Genomic DNA, 18,713 nt, shown 5'->3' with positions numbered 1-18,713 from the left:
GATGTGATGGGTCTGTGAGTACACTATTAGTAAAGAGCAATCTTCTTTCTCTCTGTCTCTCTCTCTTCTTATTCTTGCAAGTTAAACAGTAAAAGTTTCTTAAAAATTCATTATTTAATATTTTTCTCTTCGTCTTTCGGGGGAGTTCCACAGAGCTTGAAATAGTTTCCCTCCCTGCTCTCACCATAATAAACAATAAATTACTGAACTGAAAATGATGATGAGAGGGTCATTATAGAGAGATAGAGAGGCAAGATAGTACAAGGTCAGTAGTATCACTAATGCCAGACATATGACAATGAGTGATCACACAAGCGAAGAGACAAAAGTGTTGTTTTTCAACTATCATGAGTTCAGTGAGACGTACTATGCCGACATGAACAATCCTGCCTTGCCTCAAGAACATGATAAATCGGAAGCATTGATAATTACGCATTTCCCGAACGTGTATACTCCCCAAAACACACCATTGTTCAAAGAGACTCGTATTGTCAGAGTCCCACGGCGGTTCGAAGAGTCTGTCCGGTATCCCAACTTCAGCGAGCTGTTGCCCGGATTAGAACCAGCTGCAATCGTTGGTGACGACAATGCCAGCACCGGTAAATCTCCTTCACAACATACATTTATTGCACGAGGAGTCTACGATGACGGACAGGTCTTCGGTACTACTTCTACAAGTCCGTTAAGTCTCTATTTCACACCTGAACAATTCCGAGACATTGTTCACGAAATCAATATTTTACTGGAAGAGGAATACCAAGTGTTTTCGTGGTGGAATATCACTGATATTATTTTCACCATAGTCACGTTGGGAATGTGGATATGGTTCTCGGACATATTACAGACTGTAAGGGCATCACCACCATCCATGCATAGACGAAAACTTGATTTACACATCGAACAACTGAACGAGTCGCCACTCTTGGCAAGTCAACGGGTTCAAGTGATGCATCCCAGTCGGTCAGGCTACTTATCACTGGACTTTCAGATCCCCAAGCCGGTTGCCTAATCGGGAATAATTGCACTACCATATACGCACCTTTCGCACTTTCCCAGTCCCAAACAGGGAAATTCCCCAATTAGGTAACGGAAATGGAAATGGAAACCCTCTGCCTGGCAATTCGCGTCTTATGGAAAGAAACGGGAAAAAGCCCCAATGCATTTCGTGTGTGGTGGCCGACACCCACGCCGAGCAACACCCGCAGCAATTCGACCAGAACTGCTGTTTTTTCGTGTTTTGTCTTTTTCTCACGGCGCGGAGCCCAAAATCGCCAATTGCCAAAATTTCATCTTTTCGCTTTGGGCAAAGAATCAAAGCTGAAATTTTGGCAATTGGCGTCACTTTCAGGTAAGAGGATCAGAGGTTGACAAGAGGCATCACCGAGACGTATTGCATTGGTAATTACCCTTTTGAGCAATTGTTAACGTATAATTAATTGGATTAATCTGGACTACTTGTTCTTGTCGTTGGGATGAATATATATAAGAGGACTAACGATATGAGGTTTGAGGATTTGTTGGAAGTCTTGTCCGTTTGTAACATGTTTATATAATTCTACATAATAACATAGAATATACATCAAGCAATCAATCAAGTACTTACTCATAAAATATTTTACAATGGATACATACAACAAAGCTTTGAACATTTTGATGAAATCCCCTGTCACGGATGACATGATCCAATTTTTGACACATGCCACTTTGCAAGTGATGCCAAATAATACCGCTTACCCAAGTCCTCCAGGTTCTCCAAAAAAGAGTCGTCTACCTTCTCTAAGAACTTTCATCACCAAATTGGTCAGATACACTAATGTCTACACCCCAACTTTACTATCTGCTGTATGTTATTTGAATAAATTGAAACGTATCCTGCCAAAGGATGCAAAGGGTTTGCCATCTACAATCCATAGATTGTTTTTAGCTTGTTTAATCATTAGTGCTAAATTCCACAATGACTCTACTCCATTGAACAAACACTGGGCTAAATATACCGATGGTTTATTCTCCTTAGAAGATATCAATTTGATGGAAAGACAGCTGTTACAATTGTTGAAATGGGATTTAAGACTCTCTAATGAGGATTTGATCCTGGATTTACAATACTTGTTAGAACCAATTAAACAACATATTGAAATCACCACTAGACAAAAGAAAAAGATGCTAGCTTTCAAGAAACAACAACAAAAGCAAGAAGTTTACAAACATATGAGAAACTTATCTGTCTCTTCGAACTTGTCTTCTTCGACTCTGGTAAACAGCACATCTTACGAAGATTTGAAATGCCCATCACCTTACAATAACAAGTCTACTAGTAGATCTAGTAGTAATGGTTCAATTAAGCAGATCGATATATGGCATGACAACAATATGCCAAACGATCTAAGTTGGAATCTAGAAAATCATCCTGTGGCTATCGCCTCCCACAACTACTAAACAGAAACGCAACTGTAGACGATATAATCCACTTACACATAATAATAATATCATTCATTCACCTAAACTTTCATTTCTCATGATACCCCCATTTTTAAAACAAACGGTTTTTGTTTTCTATACACACGGATTTTTTAACAGCAATTTATACATATATATTTATAAATATAACGGTAATCACATAAATTAATTTACATTCTGAATCATCACTTATAAAAGTCTTTCTTTCTTTCTCTTTATCTATATTTATATATATGTTGATGGTCGCGCTGATTAGATAAGATAAGATAAGATAAGATAACAGCCGATGGATTTTGAAAATTTCTAGATAATCAAGAAAGAGGAAAAAAAGTTCAGATAGAGACACCTAGTGTCTGGGACTTCCTATGAGCCAATCAGAAAGTGGAGAACTAGACACGCAGAAGTTATCTGTTTTTACCATCGATACATGATATATAAATCCTTGGCTGTTCTTTCTATATAAGATCCATATACATTTTACAAATGTAAAATTAGCTCAGAATATCTTCTTTGACTGAGGTTGAAACTCTTTCATAGTAAAGTATTACTACACCTACACTTGATATTAAATTATGCCTTATCCAGAAGAGTTTACAGGTATCGGTGTGATTTCCACTGATTCATGGAGAACCCCTCAACGTGTTACCTACCCAGCTAAATCTTTTGATCCAAGAGATATTGATATCCAAATTGATGCATGTGGGGTATGTGGTTCCGATTTACATACTGTCCAAGGTCATTGGAGACCCATTCGTGATAAGATGGTAGTCGGTCACGAAATTGTAGGAACTGTGGTTGCCGTTGGTTCTCAATGTAATTCCGGTTTCAAGATAGGTGATCGTGTTGGTGTCGGTGCTCAGGTGTTATCATGTCTAGAGTGTGAACGTTGCGAAGAAGGGAACGAACCGTATTGTGCTAAATTCGTATCGTGTTACAATCGCCCTTACGATGATGGTTATGTCTCTCAAGGTGGTTATGCTTCTCATGTTCGGGTTCATGAGCATTTCGTAATCCCAATCCCTGAATCAATTCCATCGGAATTAGCTGCTCCTTTACTTTGTGGTGGGATCACAGTTTATTCGCCATTACGTCGTAATGGTTGTGGAACTGGAAAACGTGTTGGGATCGTTGGGATCGGTGGTCTGGGTCATATGGCTGTGTTATTTGCTAAGGCTATGGGTGCTGAAGTATGGGCATTCTCTCGTAGAAATAATAAACGTGAAGATGCTTTGAACTTGGGTGCAGACCATTACATTGCAACAAGTGAGACTCCAGGTTGGGATTCTGAACTAAAGAGTAAACTAGATTTGGTTCTTGTTTGTGCTTCTTCCTTATCTGATATTGAATTAGATAAATATGTTTCTTCAATGAGAGTTGGTGGGAAAATTATATCTGTCTGTATCCCCGAGAAACATGAAAAATTGTCATTAAGTGCATTTGGATTAGCTGGTGTCCATGTGTCTAACAGTGCTTTGGGTTCTCCAGAAGAGATTAGAGAACTTTTAGCTTTAGTAGCAGAGAAAGGAATCAAGATTTGGGTAGAAACTTTACCAGTCGGAGAATCAGGCGTTTCAGAAGCATTACAACGTCTAGATAAAGGGGATGTTCGTTACAGGTTTACACTTGTTGATTTCGATAAGGAATTTCCTAGAGATTGAAACTTTTTTTAAAATAATTTGAAATGTTTTGCTTAGTATTTAATCAAAATGCGCTATAGACATTGCAATATTCTATTTTGTTCATTTTGAAGTCACACCTATATTTACATCTCTATATTAGAAATTTACTACTAAAATGATATAATTAGTATTATATATGAATATTGGTCCATTTTGACAATTTTGGGTTTTGTCACTTTTTATGTTTTGTTTACTAAATGAGGCATTCGAATGGGACAAAGCGTCAGTGTTGGAACTAACTATTTTAGTAATCTTGAAAAAAAATAATGTTGGAAAAACTTCTAGAATTTATTATGATCAATTTTGGTGTCAAAAGAGTACTTCTCATTAGGATGATAGTTATACATACCGTTGTTTTTTATTAATACCTCGGAAGAAAATCACTGATATATACTGAAAGTTTTGACATTTACACTTGAATTCACATTAGTAGTAGCTTAAAAAATTCAAAAAGAAGCACTGAATAAAATTATAAATTCTCCAATGAATTAGTATTTTAATTTCCGTATAATAAAGTACTATTTTCTTATTTAATATCTGTCAGTTGGCTTTTTATTTAAGATTAATTATTATTTGTTTTTAAAGTCACTGATGACCAAATTAATATATAAACGTACTTATTCTAAGTTAGTATATAAAACACACCATGTTAGTTTCTATCCTGCATATTTTCATACTAAGACGTCTCAATATTTTTTGGCGTCATAAATTATTACTGCGTCACCAAGAAAGTAACGGCAAAACTCACAAACCAGACGTTTCACATGCTCACTTCCCCTGTTTTAAATCCTTCACATGCTTCATTGACCATCTTATACTTTCACATTCTAGTTTTTGGCTCTCTCTTTGTGTATTTAATCTTCACATGGTAGTTTTAGTCCTTTATAATTTCACATGCTGCTTCTTTACATATAAATACCACTTTTCAATAGTTTCTTTTCTTTTCTTAACAAAATGCATGCCTCATGTTTGTCATTATCATGAGTAGTCCAGTGCTTAGCTCCAGTAATTTAACTTAATTGGAGTACCACATTCTAACTTTAATATTATGTAATTGAGAATAATATGTATCGTGTTTTGAATGATATACACACTTGTTAGCTATATAAATTATGTGCATCCCATAATTGGAATCATATTAAATGCATCACCACAGGTATGGAGAGATCTATTCATTATTGTTGTCTGCATCGAAAATCAATAATTACTTGAAATAACGCTGGTACGAGCAGAGCAACCTGCCTGAATATCTTGAGGGCTTAACTCATCAAATGTAATAAGACGTAATATATATTCTAAGTAGCATCTCCAAATAAATAGAGCTTCTTTAATAACAAGCAAGCCAAGGTGTCACACTTTGCCATGTATTTATGCGTCCCAAGGCCCACGTCCGGGTGACCTCTCAAAAATTGAAGCTCGGGCAGAGTTTTGTATGGCAGAATTCGTTTTCCAAAATTATCGAGATCATTTTGTGACGTGCTAAGGTTGTTCGTACAAGAGGATAGAAATACCAGTCCTCAGCTAACCTGCACTTCCTGGAACTTGTTCCATTTCCCCCAAAGTTTTCTCCCTTGGTCTCCCATTTCTTGGTGCGAATCTGCCCGTTGAAACCCCCCTCTCTTTCTTATCGTTTGATGATTACGTGATATAAGTACCTACTTTTCTTCGGTCCTTATAAAATTAGTGCCACACTGCAGCAATTAATTTTTCATTCCCACTCATCAAATAATTAATTTTGACAAGAACAGCGAGCTGAAGCTTGCTAGTCTGAGTTCTACTCTTAAGAAAGCAAACAATATTTGCTATTGTTATTCTTATATACAATTTATAGAACGAAATAGAACTTAACGTAGAATGCAAGCGGCAGAATTCTCGTTCTCTACATGTTATTTATTTCATTGTCGCTCCCACATAATATCTGCCAAACTGTACCATACAGTTTCAAAGAGACAGGAGTATATTACACCACCACCTCTAAATAAGTATCAAAAAATGGATCGCATTGCAGTAACTGCACACTGCAATACAAGGAAGCCTACTCTCACCACATTGGTGTACCCCCAATGTACCCTGCCTGATCTTACTATAGCTCATCCCAGGACTATGTGTCAGTAAATGAATCTTGTGTCTGGCTCATCACGCCGAACGACCAGGGTCCCCACCGCCCTCAACCATTTTTTGCATAATTTATGCAAAAACCCCAAAAGCACCCTCTGAACCGTCGCCCGCCGTGTCGCAACTGTGCACCCACACACCGCACCGCCCACCAACAAGCAGGCTGTGTTCGCCGCGCGTATCCCTGTTTGCCACACCTGTCACACACGCCCAGAAAGCGCCGCAGCACGAGACCCTGTCTTTCGCCAGCAACAACGGCAACCCGCCCTTGCTGCGGCGCTTTGTCTGCCCGGCCCGGACGGGAGGAATTATCGCCAGGCCACAGCGACTCACCGCCACCCACACACCGCGCCCAGCAGCGAAATTTGAGTCTCCTCTCTCTCTCCTCTTTGCCCAGCTCAGCTCAGCTCAGCTCAGCGCTCCTCGCTCTCAGCAGTGGCAACGCGGTGTTGCCACATTCTCCCTGCTTCATTCGCTGTTTGAGGCGTTGGCTTCGTACGTAACGGCGACGCTCTTCCACTGGCTGCTGTGGTTGTTGTCGCGGTTGCGGTTGCGATTGCGATTGCTGGGTTTGTTTATTATTAATAGAATTAATTAGGGAAGCAAGATACAAAGAGAGAACTTATAAAAGGAGGAGGGTTTTTTGGGTAAAAATTTATTTCTGTTTATTTTGAACCACTGTAAAGTTACACACTTTTTTTATTTTTATTTTTAGTTTCTTAGTTCTTGCGATTGATTACTCAAAAATATATATATATATATTGATATAAAACACTATCACACACACTCCATAAAACAATTTAAATATAATGTCTGAACCTACTGAAACTCAAAACGTCGTTGTCGAAAAGGTCGAAGAAGTCGCTCACGATGTAGCCGACCAATCTAAGAAGGCTGCTGAAGAAGTCGAACACGTCGCTAAGGAGACTACCGAAGGTATCAAGAAGGCTGGTGAAAACGCTAAGAACGCCGCCGAAGGTGCTCCAAAGAAGGCCGAAAACACTAAGGAAGCCGTCAAGAAGGACGTCCACGAAAAGACTGCTCCAAAGGAAGAAAAGAAGAGCTTCTTCAAGAAGTTCACCAACAAGTTATCTAACTTGATTTAGATGCTTTTTTGCTTCATTTTCTTTTGTTAATTTGTTAATTGTTTTTCTCTCTTTGTTTTGGTGTTATGATGATAACTTGTCATTAACCCCAAATTGTACTATCTTCTACTAATAACGATAACAACAATTTTACACCCTTCTAAATATAATTATAGTTACCATCTATTCAGATCTACACACATACACACACTTAATTTTAATAAATAATATATATTTTATAATATAATATAATAAGAATAACTTAAATAAAAAAAACACAAGCTTTGTTCTATATATGTTTGGTATTAATTTAATTCATATCAGATCAAACCAAATCAAATCAAATCTGGTTCCAGTGGGCAAAATTATTGGAAAGTTGACGTGATGCGTTTACTCTAAGTAGTAGCCCGTTTATACAATGGCGTTTGATTAAACATGGAAATGCCTCTATGAAATGACTCTGCTTAGGATTACATCAAACTGTAAATAGCCCCACCCTCCGCAAATCCTGCAATTACGGATATCATAATGCTAATCACAACTGCAAATCTGGTAATACACTTCGTGTTTCTGGCAATGAACGGCATGCATCCATGAAAGTCTGGACTGTTTTTTAGCTTGTTTGCTTACCTTACCACCAGGTATATACATCCCGACTCAGAGCAAATAGTATCACTAGCCTATTTCTTGCTGAGACTAAATATGATCTAGATAATTGTTCCAAGAGCGCTGCTTTTATATGAATGAAATATAATATGTGCAGTTACTTTAGTGACCAAATTACATGCTTCTAAACTCATCATTTTTCTTTGGAGTGTGGTATGACTCTGATGGAACAGATTGGGCATATTTGCAAGTTTGACGAGTGTCGGGTGCCTACGCAAAGAGAGAGGCAGTTTCTTTGAAACTATGTTTTAGTAAAACTGACTTGGGCCACCGTTGCGCTAATTGGCTGTCGTCGTCGTTGCGCCAGTCAAAACAACTCACAACTCAGAGGATTTTTATATAATCAAAAAGAGGTTGCGAAAATACCTTTACTCTTCCTTTAAGTCAAGTATCACAAGCAAGCTTTAGACAAGCAAGTTATCCAGCACCACGATCTATTGCTCTAGAATGATACAATCCCTTTCTAGTAAATATCATACTGCTTCGATGTTTTGATACTCTCGAAGAACTACTATTCTTACTTGATTTTCGTTGTTGTATAGAATGACCAGTCTTTTTGGTCAAGACTTATAACTTGATGTCCAAGTTCTCAAAACTATATTACTTATTCTGTTTTATATAACCTATAAAGAGGACTCAAGATTACAGCGTTTATATATATCGAATGCCTATTCAACGAAACCCCACAAAATGTACTGAGTCATACAATGCGGTATCCCTTGTGTAGAGCATTACTTATATCAATTTGTAACAAGGTTAGCCCTTTAACGTAGCCAAAGTTGGCAAGTTGGGTATCAGGTAACTATTGCCTTCAATATACTCATTAACAATTTCATCTACATGTAGAATAATGAGATTGAATAAGTTCAGTGAATCTCATCGAATATTGCTGACACTTTATTCCTCATTAATAGCATCCTCATCGTGAAGGACAGCTTAAAAAAACATCTGTGAGAAAAATGTATGTCCAACGAAGGATCGCTAATACGAGCGTGAGGCTCATGTTATAATATAGAAAGTAGCAATACTTAGTTATTACAATTTTATATTTAGTAACAAATTATTACTAATCGTTTCATAAGTGTCTAGAACATGTTTCAAGAATGATTAGTAAGAATGCTATCAATATTTGGTAGACTGTTTTCCTTTCCCAAAAGTATAAGAGGACTACATATTTTAACTTTATATATATATAATCTTCCTTATATAGACTTACTTTATATAACATGAAATAAACCACAAGATTATACATTTGAATATCTATAACTATGTCCGATAATTTCAACTTGAACACTAATCGTATCTTCTCAATTTCAAACTTACGTTTACAGGTTATGAGCCCTGTCGCTTTAAAAGAGAATCCGTTGTCTATTAAACTTTCTGGACCCAAGCAATTTAAGACTTGGTATATCCGTTTAAAGCAACATCTAATCCGTCATTCCACTGAGTGGTCTGAGTATGCCTCAACCGGCAATATTTCTTCTGTCATCGAAGAATACAGTATGTCTAAACAGGCATCCAACACTGCTATTCAGTTATTAAGCAGTGCTTTAATTGATCTAATCAAACTATCTACTGAAGGTGAGGCTAATAACTTAGTGTATAATATTAGTGACACTAACGAACTTCAAAGTGGTAAAAACTTATTAGATACTATTATTAATACGTATCAAATGTCAAATGTGCGTTATAATTCTGACATCTGGACACCATTGCTTGACAATGCTAACAAACCATTGGAAGACAAGATCAAATATGCAAATGATCTTGCTTCTAAAATTTTTGAACCAAATGAATTTGACAAAGAATTTATGAACAACTGTTCGCCAGCTATCCTTTTAAAATACAAGGAAAATATTAATTCCAAGAAGAATGATTTTATTGGATATTTTTTATTGGCTTTATGTCCTGACTCTCAGAAACATTGTCTAAGTTTCATGGGTAATCTTACCAAGATGAATCACGTTGAATTAATTTCAAGATTAAAAGAAGCCGACGACAATACAACACCTGATATATACTGCATAATGTAGTATTCGTTCCCCCTACATTGGGTTTATTGGAGCTACATTGTCCAACGTTACTATGCACAAAAGATGAGCAGTTTAACAACAGCAACTCTGTTTAACAAGTAACTCTATTTATGATGGAAATATTGTATATTAGACATCTTCTATTTAACTGAACAATTTTTATTATATTACAAAATCGACTTATAGTTCGTCTGGTCTTTTATGTCTTACATAAAAATGTATAAAGTAAATTATGGAAACAATTATATTCACAAATGAAATATTGTTCCATTTATATATGTTTGGATTTTTTGTTGTCGTGATTATAAACTCACTCGATGGTTGCGGGATTAACTTATTAACAGATCGTTACCTTGGTCATTATCCCTCTTATAATATATTTCCAACAGTTTAACACACACTAGTAAAATAACCTTATATTTAACCTCTTCATAGAAATAATAAATTTTAAAGGGATTATATACTCTAATGGCTATAAAAATTCTCATAATTTTATGGCAACTTGGCCGAGTGGTTAAGGCGAAAGATTAGAAATCTTTTGGGCTCTGCCCGCGCAGGTTCAAATCCTGCAGTTGTCGTTATTTTTTTTGCCAAGAAGTAAAATACATGGTTACAGATCAATCATCACTATAACCAACCGTCCTATATATATCACTTGACAACCGTACCATTATTATTTAATAAATTTATTACTAAAATAAGTGTGCATATATATATATATATATTGTAATCTTTTTATTTGAATTATGTGTAATGGTTGCACATATCTATATATCCATGGAGAAAGTTAGATGAAAGTATAATAAGACAAAAAAAAAGGAAGGGAGAAAAGGTTCCTCAATATATAATAAATGTGTATGAATGAGTGAGTGTGCATGTATGATAGATAATAAAGACGCATTAACTAATTTGTGCACGACCTGTAATACCTGGGATAGAAATTCTTAATCTATGAGTTAAAGGTAATTTTGGTACGACACCTATCAATAGGATCACTAAAGAATTAAAGATAAACAATTTATAAGTGAAATGAGCATAATGATTTGATACTAAAAGCAATGCAATTGGTAAAATAATTAGGAATTTTCTTGTTGGAGTGTATAAAGTTTCATCATCAATTTGTTCCCACATTGTTAAATTATCGAAAGCACCACCATTAAAATCAAAAGGAGTTCCCTTAATCAAATGGAACATAACATAAAATCCAACGATATATGTAGTATTAGTTAAAGTCCAAGACCAAACTGGGGTGCTCCCGGGCAAAAGATTATAAAAGACTTTTAGTAATGCAATGATAACGAAATGAATCAACCACGCACCACGTTGATCCACCCATGTAGCGTTCATGTTTGGAACAGCTTTTTGATCGTTTTCATCTTCAAATGTTTCAGGCTCCACATGTGATATGATACTCGAGGACCGTCTACGACGATGGTCCTTATACGGTTCATTTTGTAAAATTTTCAAGGAGTTAGTTCTTGTTCTAGTACGCGACTCTCTTTCATTCATAGTATTATCATCACTAGTCGTGCTACTACTAGCAGTAGTAGAAGCAGTGGCGGTAGTATTGTTATGATATGATGGGAATGGTTTCAAATCGAGGTCTGCACCTGCACTAGTAGTTGTCTGTAACGGTTCAGTCATGATTGTGTTTGTATATGTGTGTATTATATGGGTTTATAGGGTTGAAGAAACAACTAATACTATTTTATTAAAAATGGGTAGTTGATCATGACCACCATGTTTATTTATATTTACCACTTACTGCCATTCGACACTTTATTAAGGGGGAGGGGAGGGGTCCTCGCCATCATAACAAATCATACATTCAGACGCAACGAAAAAACGCGGCAAAATTTCAGTTTTCGGTGAGCAAATTCCTGCCGTGCGACGTGACGACGAGAGCTAACAGCAGTGCGTCGTGTATAACGAACGATTCAGATCATTGTAAGACCATTTATAGCTTGTTTAGGATCCATATAGATGCAGTTATTAGTATATTCATAGACATTCAAAAATTATATAGAATTGCCTTTGTTAGCGAGTCGTCTCCTCTTGGGGGTTGCCTATTCCGATGTATATTAGAATCGTTCTGGCAGTTTTGACTTGTAATATAGTGATTCCTCTTGCTTTGTTGGTAATTGGATAAAATGGGTGCATTAAGTGGTGGACCACAATTTAATGTTCACTACTGTTCGACTGAGTATTAGACAGGGAAGTGCGCTGATGGAATTGACTCTTATTTTGACGAATTCCATATTGAATGTCATTTAGGGGTAGCACGGCGTCTTGAAATGAAATAGTATTTAAGGGAATGTTAACTCGAGACAGATTAGTACCTGATAAAGTAGAAGATGAACCATCTCTTGATTTTCCAGAACGACATTGTATTGGGATAGTGTCTGTCAGTTTGAGAAATTCCAGTTGCTGTTATGGATGAAAGTGATCGACTGTTTACTTGCTCATTGTTAATTATTTTCACGATGATTATTAGGTAGCACTGCAAACGTTTTGGTAACGAATCGAAAAGACCCTCTTTAAACCAGGGTTATTTTTGCAACAATTGATTTTGATGTTCCTCACCGGCGTCCTGTATAATTTGAGTTATATCAAAAATCTTTTTGAAACAATGATGACTATGGCATGACATCTTGGTTAGATTCGTTAAAATTCGCATCTTTATTTCATATGCTATCGTCCCTTGAAGAATCCTTATCATTACTTTCTAAACTTCCAGGAACCGGGGTTTCGAGGTAAAATTGTATGCTGAGGACCATGTTAGATTGATGAGTGGATGTACGGTTGGGATCGATACCTAGTCTACATTGGTATACAGCTCTACGAAAACGGGATCAATTCTTTCTTATCTCATATGGTAAATCTTTGCTCGAGCCCAGTATAATTTCTTTTCGGTTCACCTAATTGACATCGTAATTGTTTTTAGGGGTTATCTTCTTATAGTGGGAATTTAGTCCACTGTTCTTAAAATATATTGCATCAAAAAACACCCTTTAGGTGACTTATTCGTAATATATTTTCTTCCAATACTATATATAAGCGTATTTATATTCTTATAAAATCCAGATAGCGGCTGAAGGTTAGTTGTTAACTAGATATTCTGACCTCTTGGCTAAGACAACCTAATTTTGCCACATTCAAGGCGGTATCTGTCGAAATGGACAACATGAGGGCTCGAGTCCCTCTGAAATCCCCCCTAACGGCTGAGATAGATCTTGCATGGTCTGAACTTCGTTCTGCTTACCGTATGCTGTAGCCATAGTACCAAGAAAAACACACTCCTTTTATAACCAGACCAGTGATGCCAGTACAACGAAACGAATATGGCATCGTTGCAATACCATCGTTATATATACTCGATCAGTGTCCGTGAATGTCTCAGTCTTTGAGATATGCTGAAAAGTGGCAAAATTCTCTCTTGCAAAAGCTCTTAGTCTCTCCTACCTCACCTCTAATGACAATACAGAGAGCTTGACTTCTTCATAATTGGCTTGTCTACGCAACACGGTGGGGCATTGAGCCATGCAAGTCCGAAACTTCTTTCTATAGAAGCAGAAATGTTTGTTCACAACAGTTGCTGCGTACATATAGGCATTACCGTTTGGTAGATGTTTGCATAAGCGAATAAATTCCGAGTCAGCAATTTCCTAGTCACTACCGATCGCACTTCGAAGAATCCTCTCGAACGATTGGCCATTTTGCTTTCATCAGTATTGCAGAAACGCCAAGGTAGTACCTTCTATTGCTTTTAAATCCGGCATTCTGAGTTCCACACACGCTATTTCCTCGATCAATTGACCCGTATCCCAAACCGTGAGTCCATAGGTCTGCCCAAACAGGGGGTAGCAAGTGCGAGGTCTTCTTATTCTTCCAAGACCCAACCGGGGCTTGTGCCAGGTGAAGCCATAATGAACAAATTTTGTTGAGAAAAAGCGAGAGGAGAAGAGAGACAAATCAATGTATATAAAGGGGAGAGGGGAGAGGGGAGGGGGAGAGATAAGTTAATTACCTCAAACATCTCTTGAGGTCGAGCAGACTAAATCACACACACACACACCCACGTACACACACCCACGTACATTATTGCAAAATGGTCTCACAAGTATTTGAAGAAAAGGCAAAGGCTGTTAACGACTTACCAACCAAGCCAAATACGGAAGAATTATTAAAGCTGTATGCATTGTACAAACAAGCCACAGTTGGTGATTGCAATACCGATAGACCTGGGATCTTTAATTTGAAGGACAGATCCAAGTGGGATGCCTGGAACAAAGTTAAAGGTACCTCTCAAGACGATGCCGAAAAGCAATACATTGAATTAGTCGATGAGTTGTTTGCTAAGTATAAGTAAGACATATATGTTTGCTAAGTAAATAAAGTATATAGCTATCTAATCTAACTGCATAGATCAAATCAAATCATATCATATCATATCATATCAAATCATATCAATTGCATGTGATTAAATATAAAACTCGCGTATTTCAATATATAAGAACGAGAGCAATCGCAATCGCAACCTCAAAAAACAAACAAAACAAAACAATATATATACAAGTAAATAAGTAAGAGACCAGAGATCCATCGAGCTCGCAGGTGGTATAGGCATAGACGCTTGCAGGAATAATGTTCAATCTCACCGATACTATTATAAACTACGATGTCATACCATTTGATGATACGTTAATAATGTACAACCCCCATGATCCCATCAGTGTCATCAGTGTATTCTTGTCATTATCACCGATCCTCCTACTTACATTCTATCTCTCATGGTTGATCATTACCAGGGAATTAGAATCGATCATCGTGGCGGGTGGCCAACTATTAAATGAGTTTTCCAACAAGATTTTCAAAAGATTGATCAAACAACCAAGACCACACGAAGCATTGATGGGACCAGGGTATGGTATGCCGTCTGCGCACTCCCAATTCGTCGGTTTCTTTCTAAGTTACTGGACGCTAAAGATATGGTTGCAATGGGACCCACACGCAAGCACATCTCTCAAGACGCAATCCTCGCTGTTTATATTGACTTTCACACTGATGGTCTGCGGTTCTCGAATATACCTGTTGTACCACACGCTGGAACAGGTGACACTCGGCTACCTCATCGGGATCGCAAACGGGACGCTGTACTTCATGGCTGTCGGCGTGGTCAGACAGCTGGGTCTTATGGACTGGCTGCTGGCATGGCCACTGGCCCAAGCCTGCTATCTGGTGGACTCATTCAACTCGTCCAACGGCGAAACGCTGCGGAAGAAGTGGGCTAAAGCCGCGGACAGCAGCTGAAACCACCCGCGGACACGGTCCACCGTGGCTCTCCTCACCCGCCCCACGCGCATCCCCGCCGGGCGAGAGGAGGAGACGAACGGCTCACTTAGTAATGGCAACCACAGAGGGATGCTTGCTATATCCATGGAACTGGAAGGAATGCATTGATGAATAAGAGAGGATTAACATCGATAAAATAGTCGCAAAGGATGTGCTTGTTTCCTGTAAACTTTGCATTGCTATTGTCAGCATTGCTATTTTAACACAATAGTGGAAAATACAGATGCTGTTTTTATATTTATTTATATATATATATATATATAACTATGTATTGCTCGATTATTTGCTATTGGGAGGACGGTGATCTAATCCATTTCTTGCCTTTGTCACTGCGGTGCCTATATATATATCGATATCACAATCATCATACCGAAACGTAATTAATTAGTACACTATATAATGATGCACTCAACCTGTTTGCTTCCTCAAAGAGATGTCTCTATGAAGGAAGACATCGATCCTGCTACAACTACAACTACAGCCACAAGAAGGTCGGGTCACGTGCCAGATGACGGTTTTAACACTGATGGTATATCATCGACACGACGTAGTTCAGCTCGTGGTAGAATGGGTTCAATAGTCTCAACTTGGATGAACGTTCCAATAAAATCAGTAGCAAATTGCACCACAGCAACATTACGGAAAACTTTAAGTTATCCAACGTCACACAATAGTACAAATAATATAAATAGAGTGATTACAAGGTATGACCTTTTAAAAGCTGCTCAAAAACAAGAAGAAGAAGAACTGTTAAGACGCCAAATCAGAAAATCAAATAGACGTTCAAGTACATAAATACACACACACACACACACACCTTATACATATACACATCTTTGCATAATTATATACTTTTAATATATATATATACACACATATTTTTTTTTTAATTCAATTAGACGTAGTACTATTATTATTAAAATAGAAGGTTTGTTGTATTTATAAAATATTTAGATATTAATGAAAAATTTAATTTAATAGAAATATTTTTATATTTATTCTAGTTTACCACCCTTTCTTTCGATCAAAGCCTTTCTGTCCTTGTCTAGATGTAGCTTGGTGATAACAACCTTGGATGGGTGAATGTTGATTGGAACAGATGCACCGTTGGATTTTTCCTTAGAGATCTTGTCAACTTGAATGGAAAATTTCAATCTGTAAACAGAAGAAACCTTACCTTCTTGACCCTTCTTAGCACCACGAGAAACTAGAACTTCGTCATCTCTTCTGATTGGAAGAGCCTTGATACCGTATTGAGCTCTTAGTTCCTTGGATAATGGAGCAGACATTAGAACACGTCTGGCAGAAGATGGAGCGGTGAAGTAAGCCTTTCTGGACTTGTTTCTGTTGGAGGAAACGTCTGTATTCAAATAGTTGTGAGACACATAAATAATTATTAGTAATTATTAGTATCGTCGGATAATTTGTTAGTAAATTAAGTTTTGACATGGTGGAATCAACTACAAACTGCAGTTCCTTATTAGAAGAGAGAAGCGTCGAGAAAAAAGTTAGGTGTATCGTTAGATTACTGGTACCAATTCTTTATATTTTCACCACTTTTAATATATTATCATTTCCAGTGAGATGATGGCGAACAATTTTCCTACATCTATTCGTTGTTTCAGTTTTGATATATCTCCTGGCAGGACAGGTATATTTGCCATTCAGGGTTGCCTTGTGTTCTTCCAAGGGTTTCCAAACCATTTATTTATACTCTCATCTCCTTCTCTTTCTAGTATTTGCTATCCTATATTTCACATACCTAATGATTGCTTAGCCATTGTTGTTATATATATCCTTGGTGAGTTATATTTTTATTCTTTCACAATCAAAAATTGCAAATATCGAAATTACTACCTCTAAAATATTACAACTTCTTAAAGTATATATCGAATGTTATAATTACTCGTAATTCTACACTACCTCTCTACCTCTAATGCAATGATGTTAGTATTGGTATTGACCTTTGGCTAATCTCTGTCGCCCATCTCACTAAAACGAAATTTCACATCTTGCATCGATGTCTGTGTGTGGATTCCCAATACTTAGTGTGTGATCTTCCCCTTCTTACAGATTGGAAAATTGTTTCATTCAATGTGAACTCTTTCTTGCTTCCTTCATTATCCGTTTACGTTGTGCGAGGAAGAAAAAGTGAAAAAGTTTGAAAAAAAAATATTAAAAAATGAAAAAAGTTTGGAAACACCCAGACACAATGTGGTGCACGGATGACAGTCCAACCAATCCATCCAATATCATCGTGGACGAACGAGAAAAAAGGATATTTGGAATGTTTGCCATCTTATAAAGGTGACTAACGCATACTCACAGATACATATATTTCACAAACTAACTTCAAAAAAAGGGATAGAGTTTAGAATTAGCAATAACGAACTCACCAGAATTTTACTTTACCAATCAAATATGCTATCGACATTTTCTATAGTACGCCCAAAGGGGTTACACACTCTAACATCTCGAGCTGCTTTAAGAGCCATCGACTCTAAATTGACCTCAAGTATAATATTTCAAAGTTCAAAAAGATCAATATCCATCACCTCACCTCTAAGCAATGAATCCAATAAGAAGAAACCATCTGAAAAGAAGACGACCACATCTATATGGCCTAAATTGAAAAGTTTCACTACATTTACATTTTCTGCTGCATTGGTTGTTGGTGCCATTGGTGTCTCGACAGTAGTTATTTATTTAATTGGTGCAGAATTGTTCTCACCATCTGGAGATACACAATTGTTTAACAGAGCAGTATCGTTGGTACAAAAAGATCAAGAATTACGTCAATCACTTCAAAGTAATGATACCTTGTACAGGGAAAGATTAAAAGCGTATGGTGAAATGATAACACATGATAGATGGACCCGTAATAGACCAATTGTCTCAAAGAGAAGAATCGATAATGATGGTAATGTACATTGTTTCTTAAGATTTCATATTGAATCTAAAAAGAAAATCGGATTAGTACATTGTGAAGCAGTTGAAAAACAAGGATCTTTATTACCTGAATTTGTTTCATTATACGTTGATATTAAAGGTGAAAAACGTCATTTTATCATTAAACCAAAACTACAGAAACAACCAAAATCTACTGGATTTCTTGGTGTAAATTGGGGACCAAAGAGAACTTAAGATCTCCCCTCTCACTCTCATATCATTGTTCTCTGCGCATCATATGTAAATAGATTAATTAAAGAGATAATAAGTAACAATTGAAATAATTTATGCATTAATATAACGTAATATTCATCTTTTAATATACAATTTTCTCTTATGTTTTTTTTTAAATGATTTGTCTATTTTGTGCTTTTTAA

General features: G+C 36.9%; 8 protein-coding genes and 1 non-coding gene across 9 annotated transcripts; 7 read left to right on the top strand and 2 right to left on the bottom strand.

Annotated features, from left to right (window-relative positions):
- Window positions 1-292: 292 nt before the first annotated feature.
- SHR5 (Shr5p) lies at window positions 293-1,009 on the top strand (the record flags this gene model as incomplete). Its single annotated transcript, XM_041552698.1, has 1 exon — window positions 293-1,009. One exon carries the CDS (start codon window positions 293-295, stop codon window positions 1,007-1,009), a length of 717 nt encoding a protein of 238 aa, XP_041408632.1.
- Window positions 1,010-1,620: 611 nt separating this feature from the next.
- Window positions 1,621-2,436, top strand: KABA2_11S03322 (cyclin family protein; the record flags this gene model as incomplete). The annotated part of the gene is made up of 1 exon (XM_041552697.1): window positions 1,621-2,436. One exon carries the CDS (start codon window positions 1,621-1,623, stop codon window positions 2,434-2,436), a length of 816 nt encoding a protein of 271 aa, XP_041408631.1.
- A 593-nt stretch (window positions 2,437-3,029) lies between these two features.
- On the top strand, window positions 3,030-4,115 carry KABA2_11S03300 (NAD(P)-dependent alcohol dehydrogenase; the record flags this gene model as incomplete). Its single annotated transcript, XM_041552696.1, has 1 exon — window positions 3,030-4,115. The coding sequence occupies one exon, from the start codon at window positions 3,030-3,032 to the stop codon at window positions 4,113-4,115; it is 1,086 nt and encodes a 361-aa protein (XP_041408630.1).
- Window positions 4,116-10,531: 6,416 nt separating this feature from the next.
- KABA2_11S03278 lies at window positions 10,532-10,613 on the top strand. The gene has a single exon. It is a non-coding gene; the product is annotated as a tRNA-Ser (tRNA).
- A 322-nt stretch (window positions 10,614-10,935) lies between these two features.
- Window positions 10,936-11,679, bottom strand: ORM1 (sphingolipid homeostasis protein ORM1; the record flags this gene model as incomplete). The annotated part of the gene is made up of 1 exon (XM_041552695.1): window positions 10,936-11,679. One exon carries the CDS (start codon window positions 11,677-11,679, stop codon window positions 10,936-10,938), a length of 744 nt encoding a protein of 247 aa, XP_041408629.1.
- A 2,464-nt stretch (window positions 11,680-14,143) lies between these two features.
- ACB1 (long-chain fatty acid transporter ACB1) lies at window positions 14,144-14,404 on the top strand (the record flags this gene model as incomplete). Its single annotated transcript, XM_041552694.1, has 1 exon — window positions 14,144-14,404. One exon carries the CDS (start codon window positions 14,144-14,146, stop codon window positions 14,402-14,404), a length of 261 nt encoding a protein of 86 aa, XP_041408628.1.
- A 275-nt stretch (window positions 14,405-14,679) lies between these two features.
- CAX4 (dolichyldiphosphatase) lies at window positions 14,680-15,345 on the top strand (the record flags this gene model as incomplete). The annotated part of the gene is made up of 1 exon (XM_041552693.1): window positions 14,680-15,345. One exon carries the CDS (start codon window positions 14,680-14,682, stop codon window positions 15,343-15,345), a length of 666 nt encoding a protein of 221 aa, XP_041408627.1.
- Window positions 15,346-16,382: 1,037 nt separating this feature from the next.
- RPL26B (60S ribosomal protein uL24) lies at window positions 16,383-17,168 on the bottom strand (the record flags this gene model as incomplete). The annotated part of the gene is made up of 2 exons (XM_041552692.1): window positions 16,383-16,747; window positions 17,150-17,168. 2 exons carry the CDS (start codon window positions 17,166-17,168, stop codon window positions 16,383-16,385), a joined length of 384 nt encoding a protein of 127 aa, XP_041408626.1.
- A 640-nt stretch (window positions 17,169-17,808) lies between these two features.
- TIM21 (Tim21p) lies at window positions 17,809-18,531 on the top strand (the record flags this gene model as incomplete). Its single annotated transcript, XM_041552691.1, has 1 exon — window positions 17,809-18,531. One exon carries the CDS (start codon window positions 17,809-17,811, stop codon window positions 18,529-18,531), a length of 723 nt encoding a protein of 240 aa, XP_041408625.1.
- Window positions 18,532-18,713: the final 182 nt, after the last annotated feature.

Source organism: Maudiozyma barnettii (assembly GCF_903064755.1).
Source record: "Maudiozyma barnettii strain CLIB 1767 genome assembly, contig: KABA2_11, whole genome shotgun sequence".
NCBI classification, from domain to species: Eukaryota; Fungi; Ascomycota; class Saccharomycetes; order Saccharomycetales; family Saccharomycetaceae; genus Maudiozyma; species Maudiozyma barnettii.
The sequence above is the reverse complement of the archived record's forward strand: the minus strand, read 5'-3'. Positions and strand labels throughout refer to the sequence as shown.